At 58.2% G+C, this 21,146-nt stretch overlaps 4 protein-coding genes across 12 annotated transcripts in view; 2 read left to right on the forward strand and 2 right to left on the reverse strand.

Annotated features, from left to right (window-relative positions):
* Positions 1–7,080, forward strand: part of RANBP3 (RAN binding protein 3) — a 50,930-nt gene extending 43,850 nt beyond the window's left edge. For 6 of the 9 annotated variants that reach the window (XM_019964350.2, XM_019964352.2, XM_019964354.2 and 3 more), the window contains 7 exons: positions 87–165; positions 1,201–1,303; positions 1,699–1,823; positions 3,255–3,375; positions 5,040–5,182; positions 5,463–5,646; positions 5,730–7,080. In XM_019964350.2, coding sequence (XP_019819909.1) covers positions 87–165; positions 1,201–1,303; positions 1,699–1,823; positions 3,255–3,375; positions 5,040–5,182; positions 5,463–5,646; positions 5,730–5,773 — 799 coding nt within the window. In that variant the 3' untranslated portion in view covers positions 5,774–7,080. The remainder of the gene's footprint in view (positions 1–86; positions 166–1,200; positions 1,304–1,698; positions 1,824–3,254; positions 3,376–5,039; positions 5,183–5,462; positions 5,647–5,729) is intronic. The other 3 variants (XM_019964353.2, XM_019964351.2, XM_019964359.2) reach the window with 1 other exon arrangement.
* On the reverse strand, positions 7,009–9,895 carry CAPS (calcyphosine). Its single transcript, XM_019964362.2, has 4 exons — positions 8,333–9,895; positions 8,081–8,258; positions 7,740–7,946; positions 7,009–7,669 (listed from the first exon to the last, which is right to left on the reverse strand). Exons 1-4 carry the CDS (start codon positions 8,413–8,415, stop codon positions 7,568–7,570), a joined length of 570 nt encoding a protein of 189 aa, XP_019819921.2. The 5' UTR covers positions 8,416–9,895; the 3' UTR covers positions 7,009–7,567.
* A 305-nt stretch (positions 9,896–10,200) lies between these two features.
* VMAC (vimentin type intermediate filament associated coiled-coil protein) lies at positions 10,201–13,656 on the reverse strand. Its single transcript, XM_019964363.2, has 2 exons — positions 13,151–13,656; positions 10,201–11,950 (listed from the first exon to the last, which is right to left on the reverse strand). The coding sequence occupies exons 1-2, from the start codon at positions 13,339–13,341 to the stop codon at positions 11,641–11,643; spliced, it is 501 nt and encodes a 166-aa protein (XP_019819922.2). The 5' UTR covers positions 13,342–13,656; the 3' UTR covers positions 10,201–11,640.
* A 1,304-nt stretch (positions 13,657–14,960) lies between these two features.
* On the forward strand, positions 14,961–20,045 carry NDUFA11 (NADH:ubiquinone oxidoreductase subunit A11). The gene is made up of 4 exons (XM_019964364.2): positions 14,961–15,144; positions 18,261–18,353; positions 18,461–18,583; positions 19,854–20,045. Exons 1-4 carry the CDS (start codon positions 15,048–15,050, stop codon positions 19,964–19,966), a joined length of 426 nt encoding a protein of 141 aa, XP_019819923.1. The 5' UTR covers positions 14,961–15,047; the 3' UTR covers positions 19,967–20,045.
* The last annotated feature ends 1,101 nt before the right edge of the window (positions 20,046–21,146 follow it).

The following is a 21,146-nucleotide window of genomic DNA, read 5'->3' on the forward strand; positions in this document are numbered from 1 at the left end:
CCGTGCGCATTGTGTGTGCGGGCGTGCACGCCGCTGGCCCTGTGCCCCTGCTGCCCACACTCACTCAGAGTGCGTCTCCTCTGCAGTTTGGAGAACGCAACCAACAGTGCCGATGCCGCCAGCAGCAAATTCGTGTTTGGCCAGAACATGAGTGAGCGCGTGCTGGTGAGTGACCCGGTGAGGACGATCCTTGGGGCCCAGAGACTTTCAGAGCCACCCGCAGGTCACAGGGGCACGGGGTGTGCCTGCTGTGTCATGTCCTGTGACATTAGAGTGCTGCCTTTTGCCGAGTAACAGAAAGAAGACCCAACTCAGACTCAGCCTAAACAGCGTGCAGGGGCAGGAGGGACAGACCTGGTGGCCCAGGGAGGCTGTGCAGGAGCCTGGGTTGCGCTTCCTGTCATTACTCATCTCAGGGCAGGGTGGGGACAGCTGTCGGCCAGAGCACTCAGCTGTGTGCTGCTGGGATCACCACGAGCCACCTCTGACGCCAGGGGAGGGTGGCCCCACCCGGACTGTGAGGCCACAGCACGGAGAGGGTGGTAGGGATGGCAGCCTCGGACAGGCCCCCACAGTGTCCCCTGCACCCATAACACACAACACCCTCGGGTCGTCTTCTGGCCCTGGATGGGCTTCTAGAATTGTCACCTGCTTCCTTATTTTTTTCCTTTTATTCCCCCAACCATACATTCCCACTCCCATTGTGTCCATTTGTGAGGGTGGCTCAGGTGCTGTCGGGGGCTCACCTGACTCCTGGCACCTTGGTCTCTGTGTTTATTATGCTGAGGAACTCTCTGCTTCTTTTCTTGAGTATCAGTAGTGTCCTTTTTCGATTACAATGAAGTAGTCAAAGAATTGCCTCACAGACCAAGGTGACCAGGTGGCCTGTGGTCAGTTGGTGGCCCCCGCCTCCGGGTGATGCCACAGAGGCTCCAGAGGCAGTTCACATACAACGTCCAGGATAGGCCTGTGTCTAGGGTGTCGTCTGAGGATGCTCGGTGAGCACTGAGTGGAGAGGGACTGGGTCTGGGCAGGTCCCCAGGCTCCAAGAGGGAAGCTGGCCAAGAGAAACCCTCTGCCCAGAAGAGAACGTGCCGAGAGCCACCTCCCAGCAGAGGGGCCTCCTGTCCGCAGCGGTCAGCCCACTGGGACCACCTCCCCACATACCCACCTTCTTCTGTATACCTTTACTGCCCACAGAGCCCGCCCAAGTTAAATGAACTCAGCTCAGATGCCAACAGAGAAAACACAGCGGCAGAGTCCGGATCTGAGTCCTCGTCCCAGGAAGCCACTCCTGAGAAAGGTAGGCCTTGGTCCTGTCCAGGAGGGTGGCCAGGGACACTGTGAACCCCAGCCCTGGGTGCTGGCATCCAGTTAGCAGAAGGGGGCTTGGCCAGCTCAGGACAGCCAGGCCCAGGCACTGCCTGGTGACCCAGAATGGGATGAGGTGTCTGTCCCCAACCGAGGCAGCTGAGGGGGTGCTCTTCAGCACCCTCAGAGGTCTCGCTATCTTCTGTTCTCCCCGGAGCCAGGAGAGTGGGAACTGGAGCTGTGCTGGCCGCTCCCGGCAGAGTCACAGGGTGCATTAGCAGGGTCCCCTGTGGGCCAAGGTGTGGCTCCCAGAGGCACTGGCCCCCTTGGGGTGTCCCATGAGGTACACCATCCCCCCCAACCAAGTCAGTAGTCAATGTCGTCTAGCTAATCACATTGCAGAGTCCCTGGCTGAGTCGGCAGCCGCCTACACCAAGGCGACGGCGCGGAAGTGCCTGCTAGAGAAGGTGGAGGTCATCACCGGGGAGGAGGCCGAGAGCAACGTGCTGCAGGTGAGTGCCCACCTGCTTGTGGTGCCGGGCGCTAGAGCCACACGGCCTGTCTCAGGACAAGTTACAGACCTGAAACAGACACTTGTTCCTGCCGCCCCTTAGCAGCTGTGACTGTCTTGTCCCAGTGTCCTCCTCTTAGCCCAGACTTCACGGCCCTCCTGCCACGTCCCCACGGTCCTCCCCTCCTGGGACAGCAGGTCCAGGGCGGTAGGGCTCCATCTGCCCTTCATCCTTCCCCACATACCCGAGTGTGTGTCTGTAAACCACAAACATGTGGCATTGGGGAGTTTTCTGTGGTACTGCTTATCCCTACTCAGATTCATTTTACTGTCAAGAGATGTTGACTTATGAAGATCTACGGACTTCTCTCTGTAAAGGGTCGCTTACGGTCTCTGTTGCACTTTTTTAAACATAAAACAGCTTTGATGAGATACAGTGCACATACTATGAAATTCACCTTTTTTAAAGTGTACAGTTCAGTGGGTTTTAGCACATTCAGAGAGTTGTACAAATGTCATCACTACTTTAGAACATTTTTGCCCCCAAAAAAGAAGCCTTATGCCCTTTGCCCTTCAGCAGTGATTTCCCCATCCCCCTCTCCCCCAGCCCCTGGCGACCACGAATCCTCTCTTTCTCTCTGTGGACGTGCCTGTTCTGGGTGTTTCGTGTCAGCAGACTCATACTGGGTTGTCTCTGGGGTTCGTCCCTGTTGGAGCATGTGTCAGAGCCTCGTTCTTCATGACTGAATGACTGTCCCCTGTACAAATGGACCACGGTTGCTCATCCCATCCCCTGTTGGTGGACACCTGCTTTGTTTCCACCCTGGGGGGATTAAGAATGATGCCCATGGACACTCACGTACAGCTTTCTCGGTGCACGCCTGCTTCACTCTTCTTGGGTAGATACTTACAAGTGGGATTTCTGGGCTGTGTGATAATTCCATGTTTAACACTTTAAAGGGCAGTTTTCCACAGCGGCTGCACCAGTTCCCATTCCCATCAGCAAGGTGTGAGGGTTCTGCTTTCTCCACATCCTCCAACACCTGTTTCATCTGTCCTTTGGTTACAACCATCCTAGTGAGTGTGAAGTGGTATCATATTGTGGATTTTTTTTATTTTTATCTTTTTATTTACTTGGCCGTGTCAGGTTTTAGCTGCCCTATAACATGTAGGATCTTAGTTCCCCAACCAGGGGTGAGCCTGTGTCCCCTGTGCTGGAAGACAGATTCTTAACCACAGGACCACCAGAGAAGTCCCCCACGTTGTGGTTTTGATTTGCATTTCCATAGTGATTTTTTTTTAATACTCTTCTGAAAATGTAAAATCCATTCAAGCTTGAAAGCAGGACAGAAAAGTGGCCAAGGCCAGATGTGTCCCCCGGGCCGTAGTTTGTTGAGCCTGGCGGTTCATGCACGCTCACCTTGTGTTGCAGATCCAATGTAAGCTGTTTGTCTTTGACAAGACCTCGCAGTCGTGGGTGGAGAGAGGCCGAGGGCTGCTCAGACTTAACGACATGGCATCAACTGACGACGGGACGTTGCAGTCCCGACTAGGTGAGCTGTGGCCGGGTTCCCATGGAGGGCCTGGGGGATTCGGGGCCCCCGACGTGTGTCCATGGCCAGCCCTCAACCTGGGGGACCCATCCCACCCAGCCTAGAGGCTCCCACTACCAGTCCTTCTCTGATTCTCTTTCTGACTGTGAAAATAGATAAAAAGATTCAGCAGTTTTTGAACTTTTTTTTCGATAATAAAAGTGCCAGTTGTTTTATGGTAGGAAAACAAAGAAATCAAACATCAGCTAAAATTTCTTTATGAAAAAGGGAAATCCCTGCTGAGAACGTTTTGGTAGGTCTGTTCCTGCTCTGTGGCCCTTTTCTAAGGAAGTGGGGCGATCCTGTCTTGCTCTCTTCACTCTCTTTAGTGAGCGTGTTCCTTTGTTGTTGCATTTGCCTTAAAACATGACTTAAAAAGTTCTTGAAAAACTTCCCATTAATATTCCACCGACTGAATAGCCATTTCCCTTTTGATGGACATTTGGGTTCTTAATTTTTCTTGGCTCATAAATAATGTTTCTTGTACCATTTTTTACATGAATTTTATTCCTGGAAGTATGATTATTACAAAAAGTATGTGTGTGAGTGTGTTTGCATATGTGTGAGACACGTGTACTCATCTTTTTCTTTTTGTAAGTTACCCTCCCAAATTAAAAGTTGTCGTCCGGCCTTTACAGAAGTGTCGATCCCTGGCCCAGGTGTAGCTCGCGCTGTGTCCTTTCAAAGGTGTTTTTATGTGCTTGGGCTCAGAATTGGAACAGAAATGGAAATGGCCCTCCTGTTCGGGCACAGGTCTTTTCACCCCTGCCCGTAGACATCCCTTCATTTCTTTTTCAATGTTTCTAATGGAAACGTGCAAGCAGAGGGCAGAGAGGGCACAGGATTTCAAGATCCCAGCTCGTGGCTTTTCCCCTGGTCGTCAGCCTGTGACCAGCCTCCTTGCAGCCATGCCCTCCCCTCCTCGTTGAGGTCCTTTCTGGCCATGCCCTCCTTTCACCCCACACAACCTTTGACCCTTGGCACAGACCTTCCCTCAGAGCTCACCTTGAGGGGTGGGGTTGGGGGCATCTGGGTTGGGGTGACCACATCTAACCTGCCCCAGGTTTTCAAGGTTGGGGCGTAGACGGGGTTGGGGCTGGGTAGGCCGGGACAGGTCAAGCAGGACGACGTTGACCTTGGGCTGGCTGTGGGTGGAACTCAGGTCTCACCTGCGTTTCCTGGAGGAAGGGTCTGTCCCAGCTTCTCTCTACTGCGTGCTGTCCTCAGCCACTCCCGAGGGACGCTCTGAGCAGCAGTCAGCCCCAGCACTTCCTCCTAGTGTTCAGCTTCTCCTCACGGGGCAGGAACTGGACCTTGGCCTGTGGGTGGTGACAGTCAGGGGGTGTCAGCTTCATGTGCCATGTCCCCAGTGTGCAGCCCACCCCCATGCAGCATGCCCCCTGCTGCCCCCTAACTAGCCCCTTTCCTGGGAAGCCCCGTCCAGGTACCACCTCCACCCCCTGCATGCACTTCAGTGGCGGGGGTGCCAGGGCTGCTGCTCGGCAGATGGGCAGGGGGGAGGCTGTCGTGGGATTCCTCCCTGGGATGTTGACTTGCCTGCAGGTGTGTCTGTTTTCCTGGGGTTGGGTGGGGGCGGGCAGGACTGACGTCCTCACTGGTTGCAGTGATGCGGACCCAGGGCAGCCTGCGACTGATCCTCAACACCAAGCTGTGGGCCCAGATGCAGATGGACAAGGCCAGCGAGAAGAGCATCCGAATCACGGCCATGGACACTGAGGACCAGGGCGTGAAGGTCTTCCTGATCTCGGTGAGCAGCCCCGGGTAGAGGCCAGGCGGCTGCCAGACACAAGCAGCCAGCTCCACGTCCAGCACTGGGTGCCCTGCACGGGGGCCTGGCCAGGGAGAGCGGGAGGCCTCCAGGGTCGGGAGGGCTGGCCTGGTTGTGGGCTCTGTGACCCCTTGGGAGGACAAGCCCTGCGCCCGCCGGAGCTTCTGTTTCCTGCCCTTGAGTTTGTTGAGGAGGGAGGTCAGGCTCCCCACTCCGAGTCCTGGAGTTGACTGAGGAGGGGTCTCCCCTCTGCCCCCAGGCCAGCTCCAAGGACACAGGCCAGCTGTACGCGGCCCTGCACCACCGCATCCTGGCCCTGCGTAGTCGCGTGGAGCAGGAGCAGGAGGCCAAGGCACCGGCCCCTGAACCTGGGACCGCCCCATCCAACGAGGACGACAGTGATGACGACGATGTGCTGACCCCGTCGGGGGCCCCCACAGGCGGTGAGTCGGGTGGCCCAGGGTGGCCCGGGGTGGGGGCTCTGTCCCAGGCAAGGACCTGACGGCAAGGCCACCGCTTCCCACAGGCGCCGGCGATGAAGGCGATGGGCAGACAGCCGGGAGCACATAGCGCCAGGAGCCAGCCGCCGCGAGCCTGCTGCTTTGTCCGTCTGTCTGCCCGCCCGCCCCTCCCCCGGCAGCATCGAGGCACGGGGCTCGGGAACCACACTCCCCGCTGGGTTGGCCACAGTCTGGATCCGCACGTCCCGTTCAGAAGCAGACTCGGGAACTGCCTGAATGTGGTTTGGGACACGAACCTCATCATATTGATGAGCAAAACGAAAAAGAACATTTCTTCCCTCCCCACCTTGAATTGAAATGGCACATTAAGACTTGTCACGGCTTCTCACTGGGACTGGGACACCTCGTTTCTTCACCCTGCCCTCCGTGCCGCCGGCTTCCCTGCCGCCTGCCCAGGCCGCTGGGCCGTCTCACAGTGTAACACTGGGCCTGCTGGACCGTCTGTTACCACCATCTTTACCTCCCGCCCCCATGTTCTGACTTGGGGGTTTTATTTTTAGATCTTTTCTCCCCCCAAGGCTTTGTGTTGGTTTCCTAGGTCGAGCAAGGCACTTCTGTGTGTTGAGCAGGCGTGGCTGCGTTGTGGGCTGCACCCTGGCTCCCCCTGTGACCCCAGTCCCCATGCTGAGGGCGCTCAGGACTGCTCGAGAGCCAGCCCCATGGGTTCCCCACCTGGGATTCCTCCAGGCTGAGTCATGGGGTGTGGACAGGTTGGGCCCTGGGCCTAGAGAGCTTGTCTAGAAAAGGGTCACTGGATGTTGTGGGGGGCGCTCCATCCTCCTGTCTGTGCCCGTGACGTGGGTCACGCAGCCTCGGGTACGTGGGTACAAGCCTGTTTCCTGCTCTTGGCCGTTCTTCCCTCTCCAGGCCCTGGACGGCTCTGCCCCCAGCACTGTTGAGGGCTGGGGGCTTCTGAGAGGGGAACCCTGGTGGGGCTTCGAGGAGGGGGCAGCAAGCAGAGCAGTTTCAGACAGCAGGCAGAACCCGTGCTCGCAGCACACACAGGAGCGCGCCCTCTGCTTGCCCCACCCCGGAGCGTGGCCAAGAGCAGCGGGGTGCTGCCTCCCCCCACATCAGAGCTCCAGGGGTTCACAAGAACCCTCCCGCCCGCCCTGACAGGCTGAGGAGGGGGCCGTCTGAGCCACGCCACCCGCACCCCAGGGTGGCCCTGCAGCCGCGCCTGAGCCACGGGACATCACCAAAGGCCCCCCAGCAGATCCGGTCACACTTCTCTGCTTTAAGCCTTAGTCAACTAGTGACAAGTAAAACCAGATAATGCCCACGTGTTTTGGAACATTTATGTAAGATTGTCATATGAAATGTATTTGGGAACTACATTAAAACTTTTAACTAAAACGCTGGCCTCCTGCGTGCCCCAGGGGCCTCAGGAAGCTGGACGACCTGACCAGGAAGCAGCCTGGCCTGCCCACAGGGTGGTGGCCTCTGCACACCTGGGCAGATGACCCAGAACGGCTGCCTTCCGAGATTCACAGCGGCCGGCTTCACACAAGAGCTGTCTGCTTCCCCGTCAGGTGCGGCTTGGCTTCCCGGGGACCCACAGGGAGGGGTAGGGGTGCTGGCAGGCAGGGTTCACTGAGCAGGGATGGGAGGAGGTTTAGGATCAGCATGATGTGGACAAGGGGCCTTTCCCCCTGGAGTCCTGAGCCAGTGACCCATCAGGGGAATCGGTGGCCAAGCAGTACACCCGGAGACCTGGTCCAGCCGGTTCTGTGGCCTCGGTCTGGCTACACTCCTACCCACCCCTACTCCAGGGCTGCTCAGCTCCAAGCCCAGATGAGAGGGGCCCTGGCTCCAGGGTGCCGGCTGCATGGGGGTACACGGCTCACAGCCGCCAGGCGCTGGTCATCATGGCCACAAACTCCTCATCTGTATCCATGGAGGCGCTCACACCACTGTAGTAGTCCTGGAACTCAGCCAGCGTGACCTGGGGGCAGACAGGTGGTCAGGGGGGGTCTGGAGGTGTGGGCGAGGGACCGGGGTATGCATGCACCCACCTGCCCGTCCTTCTCGGAGGAGTCGAAGTTGTCCAGGAAGTGGCGGAGCACCTGCTCTTCAGTCCACTCCCCGCTCCGCACCTTTGGGTGAGTGCGGCCGCTGTATACCCCCCGGAGATCATCCACAGTCACCACGCCATCACCACTGCGGTCCAGCTTGGCAAACGCAGCTGTGACGACCGCCTCCCGGGCCTGGGACATGGGGGGCTGGGGAGGGTGTGGTGGTGACTGGGGGGTACGAAGCGCAGAGGCTCCCATTGGTCTCCACGCTGACACAGACAAGCCCGGGAGAGTGCGGCACCCCAGTGGGAGGAAGGGACACTGCTGCACCCCTTGCTCACCCGCAGCGCTCGCAGGAACTCCTCCAGGTCCAACGTCCCGCTGCCGTCGCGGTCCCAGCGCCTGCACACGCCCTCCATCTCAGCTGTGTCCAGCACCAGCCCCAGCTCAGCCAGGCCCCGCTGGAGCTCCCTCACATCCAGGGAGCAGCTCCCATCCTGGTCCAGGCGGCGAAAAAATCTGGGGGGCAGGGGTGTGGGGTTTGAAAAGATCCATGGGACTGGGGGTCGGGGAGATGTGAGAGGTAAGCTCACCTGGCCACACCCTGGATGCCCGAGGCCCCTCGGGACAGGCACTGGGCTCGGAGCTTCTCCATGGTGGTGTCCACAGCATCCATGCTGGCTCCGGGCTCTCTGGGTGGCTGGACAGGCTAGAGATCTGGGGCTCCTGCTCAGCCACCAGGCTACAGACTGGCTGCCTTGATCTGTCCTGGAGTCCAGGTGGCTGCTCTGCCTGCCTCCTGCCCGTTCTGCCCAGGGCTGGCAGTGCGTCCTGCTAGGCAGGGCTGTTGCTAGGGGACAGGGCTCTGGAGACCGGGAGGGGCCCCCGCTGTAACTCTCTCTGTGCCAGGGCCGTGTGGCCACAAGCACAGCCCTGCGGGGGCATATGAAAGGCCAAGGAGGACAGCCCAGCACTGTTGCTGTCAGCACTGCCCAACCACCGTCCCGCCTGCTCTCTCCTAGCCCTGGGAGAGAGCCAGACCCAGGTTAGGAGGAGGGTGGAGGGAGTTGGGGAGGGGCGCTTCGTTCCCAGCCCTTGAGGGACCAGTGTCCCAGATGAGGGGAGGCCAGGCCCAATTCCTATGCGAACCCTCCCCTCTCTGGGCTTCAGCCCCCAGCCCCTTTCCACAGGGCTGCAGCTGAAGCTGCTAAGGAATTCAAGTTTAAAGACTCAAGATGGCCCAGGCCCACATCCAACAGGAGCTGCTCAGACCAGTGCTGGCTGAGCCAGTCCTGTAAACATCAATGTTGAGTTGGACGAAGCAATTCTCAGTAGTTAATTATGGCCAGTCGTGGTATTTTTGTCAACATGGGTCTTTTGGGGGTTGGTTTCCAGTTCTCAGACATCACTTGGTGGGCTTGCTCATGACAAGCCGCTTATCTGGCCAGAGAAGGACCCCTGGCCCCCTGACTTCCATAATCCAAGAGGAACCAAGACCACCGGCAGAGAAGGCCTGCCATCAGACTGGACATCTGGCCAACTGAGCCTCATATCAGCAGGCTAAGATCGAAGATGATAATGGATTTTCCAGGACTTAAAATGCAGGCCCCTGTTTGGGGAACCCCTGCCCACCCACAGAGACCCAGAGATCATCAGAAGCTTTTCAAAGCTTGGGAGTTGCACACAGCACAATGGTATTGTCAGAAGTTGCTGCTCCCAACTGAAGCCAAACCGTGGATCACAAGCAACCTGTCACTGTGATTCACACCACAGTGGATGCACCACCATCGACTGTTAGGAGAAACTGCAGTGACATCCTGCTGCAGACGTTCTCGTGACTCGCTGCAGTCCAACATTCTCTGTGTAGGCACAAAAAATAGCTCCATTGTGTGCTTTCATGAGGATTAGAAATGTCAGGGGTTTTTTTCTATAAAGAAATGTAAAATGTAATCACAATTATTGTAGCTCTGGGCATCTCTGCATCTTTGAATCAGAATCTCAACAATAAAAAATTGGGGGGACTTTGGTTGGTCCAGTGGTTAAGAATCTGCCTTCCAGTGCAGGGGACACAGGTTCAGTCCCTAGTTGGGGAACTAAGATCCCACATGCTATGGGGCAACTAAGCTTCTGTGTCACCACAAAGAACCCACATGCCACGACTAAGACCTGACACAGCCAAATAAATGGTTTTTTTTTTAATTAACTTTACTTAAATAAAATTGAAAATGGCGAGGGCCCTCCAAACCCAGAGGCCCTTTCACTTTACCTCTCTGAGGCTCACTTTGCATAGCTATAAAATGGGGCAATGCCTGTGTGCATAGGTGGCTTAAGAGACAGAACTGTATGTACAGAGTGCTTGGCACAAGCTCCCACCCAGTGGGGCCCCACCCTGGACCCAGGAGCAGCACAGCAGCCACCTCTCCAGCCCCCACAGTAGGAAGAAAGGAGGAGGGGCCAATGGTGCCATGAAATCATTTGGTTTATTCTTGGGCGTAGACAGGCCCTAGCCTGCCTTCCCCTTGTACAAACAGCACCCCCCTTATTCGTCCAGAGGAGAAAATGGGGCCATTGTTACCACACTGAGGGGTCGCTGTGCGACGCCAGGAGGCACCCTCCCAGGGCGGAGGACGGATGCTGAGCTTTCTGGGCTGAAAGGGGCTATGCCCCGCAGTGGTTCCTGGGGTGGGGATTCCCTGAGTCAGGAGGCAGGAAACGGCTGCCATAGTCCCAGGCCAGGCACTTGGGCTGGGCAGAGAAAGGCACAGGGCTCCCTGTTCTGATAAAAAAGCAAAGTGCCTCAAATATCTCAGGCCAACAAGGGCAGCATACAAATAAGGAGTGAAAAAATAGATTCTCTGGGGATTAGAAAAAGGAGCCAGCTGGTGCTACGAAAGGAAAGCTGGTGGGGACCTCACGAGATGTGCTGGGTCCCAGGAACCTGCCCTCATGCAGCTTCCACTCCAATGGTAAAAATTTACATACAGGAAGTAAAATGGGGCAATGGGGGGAGGTGGAATGGGGAAGAATGACTTCTGATAAGGCAGTCATGGAAGCCCTCTCAGAGGAGGTGACGTTTGAGCAAAGACCTGAGTGAGCAGGGGCCAGTCATGTGGCATCTGGGGGAAGAGCATTCTAGGCAGAGGAAACAGCCAATGTAAAGACCCCGAGGCAGGATGCTATCAAGCGAAGGTTATGGGATGCCTGAGTCTGCCTGGGCAGTGAAGCCTGGTTGCCAGCATATCGGCACATCCCACCTGCACACTTCTTCCTGGGTTGAGAGGAGGATAGAATTAGGGGGGAAATATATATAAGTATAACCAATGCAAAACAGCCTGAGGCTTGAGGTTCACAATTCTGGACTGAGATGAATAAGGCTTTAGGATGAAGAATGCTTCCGGAGGAACAAAAACCGGGGCAGGGGAGAAAAGAGGGAGAGACTCAAATCACATGGCACTTGATGCCATCCACCTCCACCAGAAAAAGAGAGGTCTCTAACTCAGATGTTTCAGGGGCCAGACATCCGGCCTTGAGAGATGAGGGGGTGAATGGAAACTTGCCCTTGCTAAAGAGGGTGTCCTGGCCTCAGATGTAGACGTACAGCCCAGCCCGAAGCCAGAAATCCAGATTCGTGTGTAAGCGTGACCAGTTCTCCAACAAGGGTGATTGATTCAAAGTTTTGCTTTTTAAAAGAAAAAAAGAGAAAAACTGGCTGAGTTCATCTGCATTTGGCCTGCAGGCCACCCATATGAAACCTATGCTTTTTTAACAGGTTCTGACGATGAGGATAATGGCTCTTCCAAGGGGTCCTCTCTGGGATATGTTAACCCTAAGGATACCCAGGCAGTAGAAGAAGTCCCCACTGGAGTCCTCTTTCTCCATTCCGGAACCTGCTCTCTGGGACTCACACAGTGGTCCCAAACACTACGGGCTCAAGCTGGTCGCTGCCCTCTTCCTCCCCAGTACTGTTGGCAAGGGGTGAGCTGGGCCCACCAGGGAGTAAGTCACTGGCCGGCAGGGGCCCCAGGCGCTCGGCCTCAGCCAGGGTAGCCAGCAGCCCAGCCAGGGGCGGCCGGCGGCGGCAGAGATCCTGCAGCAGCTCAGCCCGGGGCTGCAACTGCCCGATGAGCTTGTCCCTCTGGCGCACGGCAGCCTGCAGACTCTGAACAGCAGCCTCGGAGGTCAGCAGCTGCTCCCGGAGGGCGGCAATCTCACTGACAGGAAGGCAAGACGGAACCATTATGGTACCCGGCCACCAGAGGTTCTCTTCCCTCTGCTCCCAACCTCCATCCCCAGATGCATAGATTGAATCCCTACGCCGTGATAGTATTTGGAGAAGGGGGCCTTGAGAGGTACGGAAAGTTTACATGGTGTAATGAAAGGTTTCCTTTTAAGAAGAGATACCAAAGAGCTTGCTTGCTCGCTCGCTCTCTCCCTCTCTCTCTCTCTCTCTCTGTCTCTATGCTTTGTGAAGACACAGTGAGAAGATGACTGTTGGCAAGCTCGGAAGAGGACGCTCACCAGAACTGAATCATTGCCTTGATTTTGAACTTCCCGGCCTCCAGAACTGTGAGGAATCATTTGATGTTGTTTAAAACACCCAGTGTGTGGTATTCTGTAATGGCAACCTCAGCAGACTAACACACTCCCTCATTCACACCCTAGCAGTTCCCTTGTCCCCTTCCCTCTTTGCCTATTTGCTGTTCAGCTTAGATGACTCCTCCCCCAAGAAGCCTTCCCTCTGGGCCCTCCTAGAACCGTGTTGCCCTCCATCATACACAAGAATACTGTGAGTAGGTTGAATACTGGAGTGGGTTGCCACTTCCTTCTCCAGCCATCATACACACACATCCCAATCACCCTGTGTTGTAACTGCCTGACCGTGTGCTTGAGGGCAGGGCTGAACAGGTCTTACTGATGTGCCCTAATGACCAGCACAGGGCCTGGCACATGGTAGAGTGCTCAGTAAAGATGAAGTAACAAGTCCAACCAGCTCTGAATTGTTTCCCACCAGGTCCTCAGAAACACTTTCTTCCCTGGGCCCTTGTCTCATCCCTTTGAATCCTCAGCTAGAAAGACTATTCAAAACTGCTGATATAATCCCATCCTCCCAAGAACCTGCCATGGCTCCAATACCTACATCAGGCTGCTGGTGGTCCCTGTACCACTCAGGACCAGCCAGTTTTGCCTAGTGGTAAAATGGACCCTGTTAAGTTGGATAGCCACACCCAAGTGACATCTCTCAACTTTATATAGTGATAATTCAAGTATTTTTGTGTTTGTTTTTCCAGTCCCACCAGTAGTCCAGCTCTACGTGAATGCCCACGTCTCCCCTACCAGTATTCCTTTCCTATCTCGGATCTGCCTCTGCCCAACTCCTCCGAGAAGTCCACCTGCCGGGTCCCAAGATTCACCGGTCTTTGGCGCGTCCCAGCTCGTCTAAAGCGGCGCTCAATTGCTGGTCGTGGCGGGCCAGGCGCTCGGCCTGGGCGCGCACCATGCACTCGGCTGCCTCCAGCCGCGCCTCCAGTTCCGCCGCGCGCCGGTGAACGGCAGCCAGGTGTGCGTTAGCCTCGCGGATTTGCAGGGGCGGCGGCGCTGACATGGCCCCTGCAGAGGACCAGGCCTGGACACGCCCATGGGCGGCCCGGAACCGGCCCTGGACACGCCCCCGGAGGGCCACACCTCCGAGGGTCCCGTCAAGACTTCGGCGTGATTGGCCGGGTTCACCGCCAGGCTCCGCCCTCCAGGGCTGGGTCTAGTACTCAAACCCGAACGCCCCCACTGGTTCCGGCAACTGGAGACTCCTCCCCTGAGCCCCGACTAACTCCAAGATTGGCCAAGGTCTTAACAAACCCCGGGCCCAGGTTGGCCTTGTCCTCCGGTGGCCAGCTCAGGCTCTGGCAACAGGATTGGTCATTCTCTCGAGGCAGGCCCCGCCCTCAGAATCTAAAGCGCCAAATTGGTCGGGCCCCACAAGTCTGACCACGCCCCTGGAACCCGTTACGCTTCTATCATTGGCCGTTCACGCCCCTTAGGCAATTGTACAGCTCTTGATTGGTCCAGTCCCCTTCAGGTTATGTTTGGGATTCTGGACGCACACCCAGTGGATGATCATTCTTCATCCCGCCCAGGGGTTGGACTACAAACCGGGCCCAGACCCCGTCCTGCTAAGAATCCAAGCACTGGGAGTGGACACTTTCTCTTTAAGCCCCTGAGCCTGAGTCATTGGAAGGACTGACGCCGAAGCTGACGCTCCAATATTTGGCTACCTGATGCGAAGAACAGACTCATTGGAAAAGACCCTGATGCTGGGAAAGATAGGGGGGTAGGAGAAGAGGGGGGCGACAGAGGACATGAATCTGAACAAACTCCGGGAGATAGTGGAGGACAGGGTAGCCTGGCGTGCTACAGTCCATGGGGTGGCAAAAGGTCGGACACAAGTTAGCTGCTGAACAGTAATCCTGTGCCTGACCACGCCCCCAAATAGTAGCAGGCAGTTGCTGCTGCTGCTGCTGCTGCTAAGTCGCTTCAGTCGTGTCCGACCCTGTGCGACCCCATAGACGGCAGCCCACCAGGCTCCCCTGTCCCTGGGACTCTCCAGGCAAGAACACTGGAGTGGGTTGCCATTTCCTTCTCCAATGCATGAAAGTGAAAAGTGAAAGTGAAGTCGCTCAGTCGTGTCCGACCCTCAGCGACCCCATAGGCTGCAGCCTACCAGGCTCCTCCGTCCATGGGATTTTCCAGGCAAGAGTACTGGAGTGGGGTGCCATTGCCTTCTCCAGCCTTCTCCGTTAACTAGGCTTAAAACTGGCCATTGGGCGTGACCACACCTCCCCACAGATACTGGCGCTGGGAGTGGCCACATCCCTCCGTGTTCCCGCCCCATAATGACGTCTCGCTCCAGTAGAGTTTGGCTCCGCGGTCTCCTCTCTGCCTTGTGGATAGGCTTAGTACCTTTGATAGTACCGCCCCTAGTTAGGTCCTACGTCTCGGGGTTCACACTATTCTTGACCCAGGATCTTCTGACCTGAAATAACGACAACTGCTTTCACTGATCCTGGTCAGTTTCCCCCTTCAGAAATCGGCCAGTGGTGCACGTGTTCTTCCTTTACTCCCATCCCGACTCCAAGACTTGAGCGCAACCCGTGTTCACGTACGCGGCGCTCAATAAAGTTGCTCACTTGTTGCTGTCCCGCCCGCGCTAGAGGCTGCGCGCGCCGCCCAGGAAGTCTCGCGAGAGTCAGCGGCGTCCGTCCTTGGCCGCAGGAGCAGCCGGGTGGTAAGGTGCAGGACCAAGGCTGTGCTGTCATGGCTAAGACGGTTCTTCGCCAGTACTGGGACATCCCCGAAGGCACCGAATGCCACCGCAAGACCTACGCCACCACCAGTATCGGTGGTGCAACTGGTGAGCACCGGCCGAGTCCCCAGGTTATAGGGCGCAGGGAGGCCGTCAGATCACTGGGGACTGCCCGAGGGCTTTCTGCAGGGGCTGCGGACCTCACGCGGTGGCAGTAGTCGTCGTCGGGGCATGTAGGGTGGCCTTGGGACGCTGGCGGGGCTGTCGTACTAGATAGACTTTGTGGGATTGTCGGACTAACGCAGAGGGAGCAGAGAGATAACAGGGTCCGAGAGGGTCCCATGAGGGCTGAGAATCTCGCGGAGTGGGTACATGGTCTTCTTTGGAGTGTCTGAGCCGGCCATGGGGACCCCTGGTGTGAGATAGACGTTGCGAGGAGAGGCGGGGGAGCTAGCAGGGTTCCTGGGCCCTGGGAGGTTGTGATACCTGTGACAAGCTGATCACTGGGGTAGTCAAAATCCCTGGGTGCTGGGTGTTTGTGGCGTCTGCTTGAATGGAGTGTGGAGGAGCTTGTTGGAGGGTGTTTGAGGGGTTGCAGGTGGAAACCTTTGACAGAGGCATTATGTCCTGTGGTCATGGAGAGACTCGGATTTGGGGGGCGGTCACTGATTTCCAGGAGCCCTGCAAGGAGGCCTGTGGGTCTTCCCACACATGCTCCTCTGTCCTCCCACACCTCCTCCCTTCTTCCATCCCTGCCTCCGCTCAGCACTCTACAGCGAGAATTCACACTTGAGTTCTCTGGGATGGTGAGCCCCTTTGAAGGCAGGGGACCAGGCTCTAACCCAGCCCAGCACATTGTGAGCACACAGGAACTGGGTGATGGAATGAGCGAGGGAAGGAAGGCAAGGTAGTAACTAGGAATGAATGAATGACTTTACAAATGAGTGAATGAAGGTACAGTGACAGTGAGTGAATGAATGTGAGAATTGAATGAATGAATGTGCATTCATTCATTCATGTGAAGTGTCTGGAAGTCACTTCAGAAGACTGATGGGAAGCCAGGAGCTGGCATAGGGGCTGAGGAGGGGGTCTTTTGAGGGGGTGACAGGAACCTGTGGAAGGGGCCAAGTCAGTGGAGACCCTCGAGTGCTGAGGGGGTGGGTGGTGGTGGCTATAGTGTCTGAGGAGTTAAGTGGGCCGGGGGAGCTGGCTGGCATGTCATCTACTAAATGATTGTTATTGGGGGGACGGACACTCCTTGACCTTGGGATAATCCAGTGGCTTCCAGGTCATCCCTTCCCAGTTAAAGGACTTCTGAGGGCTCGTAGGATGCTGGGGTGCCTTCTGTGCCCGATGTGGCCTGGCAACTCGGTGTCCCTCGGCCAGGGTCGCAGGCATGTGGTATGTATGTGTTAGTCATTTAGTCATGTCTGACTCTTTGTGACCCCATGGACTGTAGCCCGCCAGGCTCCTCTGTCCATGGGATTCTCCAGTCAAGAATACTGGAATGGATTGCCATTTCCTTCTCCAGGGGATCTTACTGACCCAAGGATTGAACCCAGATCTCCTGCATTGCAGGCAGATTCTTTACTATCTGAGATATAAGGAAAGCAGGCATGTGGGGGTAGGATCAATAAGGTTCTCCCCCAGGACTCACTGCAGTTTGGGGGCTGTCACTGAACCTTGTCTGTGGTTCCTCTTCAAAGGGTCGTCCAGAGATCATGCATCCCCAGGTTCCAGACAGGGTGGGGAGCTGCTCTGATTAAGTCTTTACAAGCTGAGGTAGGGGTGGGGGCCTCGTATGAGAGAATAACTGAGGAAGGAGGCTTGCTGGGACAGTGCGGGCAGGGGGAGCCCCAGACTCTGGCCCGCTCCCTCCTTCCCAGCCTTCAGCCTCTGAGGAGTGCGGGGACACTAGGGTTCAGCGTGGGATGGGGAAGGACTGGACCTGGGCAGCCCCCAAGTGGGCACCTGGCGTACGGGTATCCTCTGTATATGCAGCTCCTCTCCCCTCATCCCTGGGCCTCGGCTTGCCCGTCTGGGAAATGGGTTGGCCGTCTTGGCCCTCCTCGGAGTTGCTCCCAAGGTTACTGCCCCTGTCCGCTGTGACAAATCCCCCACAGCTCTTGTGAGCTGAACCTCAGCAGGGCTGGAGGGCTGCTGCTCAGCTGGGAAGGTCGTGGTGGGGGAGTGCAGCACGCCAGCTGCTGGGTCTGCAGAAGCTGGGCACTTGGAGACTGGGTGGGGCCCACGTCCTGGGGCATCAGTGAAGGTGGTTGGCCTTCAGATCCTCCGGTCTTCCAGGCTGCTCTGCCGGGTGGGTGGCACCAAGGTAGTCTCTCTGCCTGTCTGAGGGCCCCCCACCCACCCCAACAAAGCAATAAGAGGGGACTGAGCCCATCAGGCCTGAGGAAGGAGAGGGGGTGGGTGCCCTGTCACCCAGCAGGAGGTGGTTCTGCTTTGTCTGGGACGGGCTGGCCCCAGGAGGTCTGTGCTGGCAGCTGGGCCCCACTGGGAGTCTGTCTGGAGAGGAGGGGTGCAGGTCAGCTGGACGGTGGGGAGCCCTGTATTGGGCTGTTCTGGTGACAGGGAGCCAGCCAGGTAGGTCTGCGCATCCACCAAAGAGGGTCTGGCTGAGGAGGCTGACACACGGAGCGGGTCGGCATTGGCTCAGCATACCCCAGGGTGGGGCCTTGGGCCTGGCTGCCCACCAGGGCCCCTCACACGTGAAAACCAACATCAGGGGCAGGTCATCTGGGGCAACGGTGGAGTTGGAAGAGCTTACCAGAGTGGTGAGGCTGAGCCAGCCCGGGTGAGGGTCGGGTCTGGGAGTGGCAAGAAGAGGCGTCAGGAGCCCTGGGCCCTGCAGCAGGGACAGAGCTTTGCTGGAAGTAGGGAGCAGGGCTGGGGTGCTGGTCCAGCCACCGAGGCCCCGGCCCACCCTCAGCGGGGGCTGTGTTCTGGTGCCCTGTGGGGTGGGCTGGATGAGGGGGGTGAGAGCCCAGGCCTTGGAGCAGGAGAGCCAGGTTAGATCCCAGCTCATCGACTGTGGGACCCCAGGTGAGCCCTGTAACAGCCGCTTCCTGGCCCACCCTGGCCCAAGCCACCTTGGTGGTTGCCGTGGGAATGCAAGGAGCCGGCGCTGTGGACTGGGGAGGGGCCTGCCCCCTCCAGGGCCCAGGGCTGACTTGCCTGGCCGCCTTTCTGTCCCTCTCTGTCTGCAGGCCTCGTTGTCTCTGCCTACAGCGTTGCCCTCAAAACCCCGACCTCCTTCTTGGAGGGAGTGGCAAGGACGGGACGGTACACATTCACCGCAGGTGAGCAAGCCTGCATGACGTCTGGGCTTCTCCTCAGGGGCCCTTCCAGCACTGGTCTGGACCCCTGACTCAGACCAGGGCCCATCCTGCCCCACCTGCCCCCACAGCCGCCATCGGAGCCATATTTGGCCTCACCTCCTGCATTAGCGCCCAGGTCCGCGAGAAGCCCGATGACCCTCTCAACTACCTCATCGGAGGCTGTGCCGGAGGCTTGATCCTGGGAGCGCGCAGTGAGTGAGCCCTGCGCCCCTGACCTCTGCTAACCCTCCTCCCTCTGCCCATCATGGGTGGGTGTGCATAATGTACATCTGGCGGGGGAGAGGGCAGCGCCCGCAAGAGGTCCCGCGCCTCTGAGTCTCAGCTGCCAGCTAGTTTAGCACTGCTTAGGCACCTACTGCACGTCCACCTCGCTACACCCTCCTGCCCCCATGGCTCAGCGTGGCCTGCATGGACTTGCTGTCTTCCCACCCTGCCCTCGCTGCCTTGCTCTCTCTGCTGCAGCTCCACATCCTCCTCGCTGTTCCTCCAGCACCCTGAGGCCTTGGCATGGCTGTGCCCTCTGCCAGAACACCCTTCCCCCGAGAAGTCAGCACGGCTGCCCCTCACTGTCCCAACCCGCTACATACATCTGGGCCCCCGCCTGCCCTCGCTTATGTCTCTCTCCCTCTGCCGTGTCTTGTCAGAGAACACAGGGTCACTGCCCGTCAGGGGGAGCAGTCGGGGCTGGCTTGGAGCTGCTGACACCCAGGGTCCCACAGGGAAGCAGCTGTCACCATCCCCACCTTCCAGATGGGGGCACTAAGGCCCCAAGGAGATGAGGTGGCCCGAGGTCACCCACATGGAGAAGAGCATGTCTCCCCTGTGAGAGGCCAGGCCCCAGGCCAGCGTGGTACAGCAGAGCCGCCTGGAATAGGAAGCAGACACCGCTCTTCCTGCCTCCCATAGCCTGGCCGGTGGGGGCGGCCAGCCAAGGGAGAAATGGAGGCCACACGCAGATAAACACCCCATCCCGCTGGCTGGAGTGTTCTGTGGAAGGTTCCAGCCGGGCGGAGAGGGAGGGTGCCACGCCCTCCTGGCCTTTGCTGGGAGACCTTGGCTGAGATCCGGCTTTGACCTGCGCCCCTGAGCCTGCAACGGGGTGTGTGAACCCAGCGCTCAGCAGGCAGAACCCCCTTCCCAGGGCACCTCTCAAGCCGCAGGCATCTTGCGTTCTCCGCCTCATGGACCACAGGGCAGACTTGGCCAGGACTGAGACCTGCCAGCGGTCTTGGTCCCCTCACGCCCCCGCGCCTGAAAGCCTGGACTCCCGCCTCCCGCCTCAGTTTCCACACGCCCACCTTCAAAGGCAGAGGCCCCAGGGCTCCATCCCTAAGGAGCATGTGGTCCAGCCCTGGCCGCCTGAGCTTGGAGGGAGGGCTGTCCTCAGGCGGTGCTCAGGGTGGGCGTAGGCGAGCCTCGCTCCCCGCATGCTGTCTGATGCCAGTCTTTCCTCCCCTGCAGCCCGCAGCTATGGGATCGGAGCTGCTGCCTGTGCGTACATGGGCTTGACGGCCGCACTGGTCAAGATGGGCCAGCTGGAGGGCTGGCAGGTGTTTGCAGAACCCAAGGTGTGAGCCCCGTTGGCGCCTCCCGGGACCTCGGGCAGGTTGAAACTCTTCTAAAAATAATAAATCCTGTGTATATTTGTGTGCATCTCTTCTCCTCTGTCATTCTCCAGGGTGAAGCCCTGTCCAGGTGACAGAGGCTGGGTGACAGGCCAGGGCGGCTCAGGGCGGACGTGGGAGGGAGTGAGGAAGCAGCAGGAGATAAGGCGTCTGGGTCTGTGCCTGAAGGGGCAGGCTCGGCGCCAGCTGGGCCCCTGTGTGGGAGCAGGTGTCAGGCAGAGGTCGCAGGGCCTCAGCCAGTTCTCTGCGAATGGCCTTGGGGACTGACAGTGAGGGGGTTGGGGGGGGACTGGGCCCCGCAGCCCACAGCCCTTCCTGTGGCCCCCCTGCAGCTCGCAGGCCAGCCCCTCTCTGGGCCTTCCCCCAAAGCCAACAGCATGTGGAAAACACGCCCAGGCCCCACGCACGGCCCATTTCCAAATTCCTGGGCACTGGAGCGGAGAGCCCCAGACAGCCTGGCCCCCAAGCCCCGTCCCCATCAGGTGGGACAGGTGGGTGACGGGCCACCGGGAGCCTGCAGGGCAGGGGCCCTCGTCGCCAGCGCGAGAAGAGGGACTCAGCCTCGCACGCACGGCCGCCTGTCAGGCCCAGTGATGCAGGCGGCCCCAGAATGCTGGCACAGTCCTGGGCTTTCTGCACAACCAGCTCAGTTCTTCCTGGCAGCCAGAGAGGAAGGCCCTGCGTGTCCCAGCACGCCTCAGTGGGCCATAAATTAGTGCTCTCCGGGGCCTACCCTGCGGGGCGGGATCTCGTCCTGGCGAGGGTCTGGGCGCTGCAGGAGTACCCCAGGGGGTCCAGGGATGGCAGGAGTGGCCCTCCCCAGTGTCTGCCCCAACCCTCCTTCCTCTTCCTTCTCTCCTGGAGCCTGATACGGTTGAAAGCCAAACTTGGAGCCTTGCATTTATGCTGTGTCCAGCCCAGGTAATAATTCACCCGATTGTGAAGCAGAGCACGGAGCCCCAGCCCCGTGGCTGTCAGCTGGGCCGCCCTTGCTGCCACTGTTTGCTTACACCCCAGCCCCCGCACCCCCTTACAGCCATTCGGGTCCCTCCCAGCCCTGCCCCCTCGGCCTCCCCACCTGCCACGCTGAGCCCCTCTGCACAGACATGGCCCCTACCCAGCACACCAC

Source organism: Bos indicus, chromosome 7 (genome assembly GCF_029378745.1).
Source record: "Bos indicus isolate NIAB-ARS_2022 breed Sahiwal x Tharparkar chromosome 7, NIAB-ARS_B.indTharparkar_mat_pri_1.0, whole genome shotgun sequence".
Lineage (NCBI taxonomy): Eukaryota > Metazoa > Chordata > Mammalia > Artiodactyla > Bovidae > Bos > Bos indicus.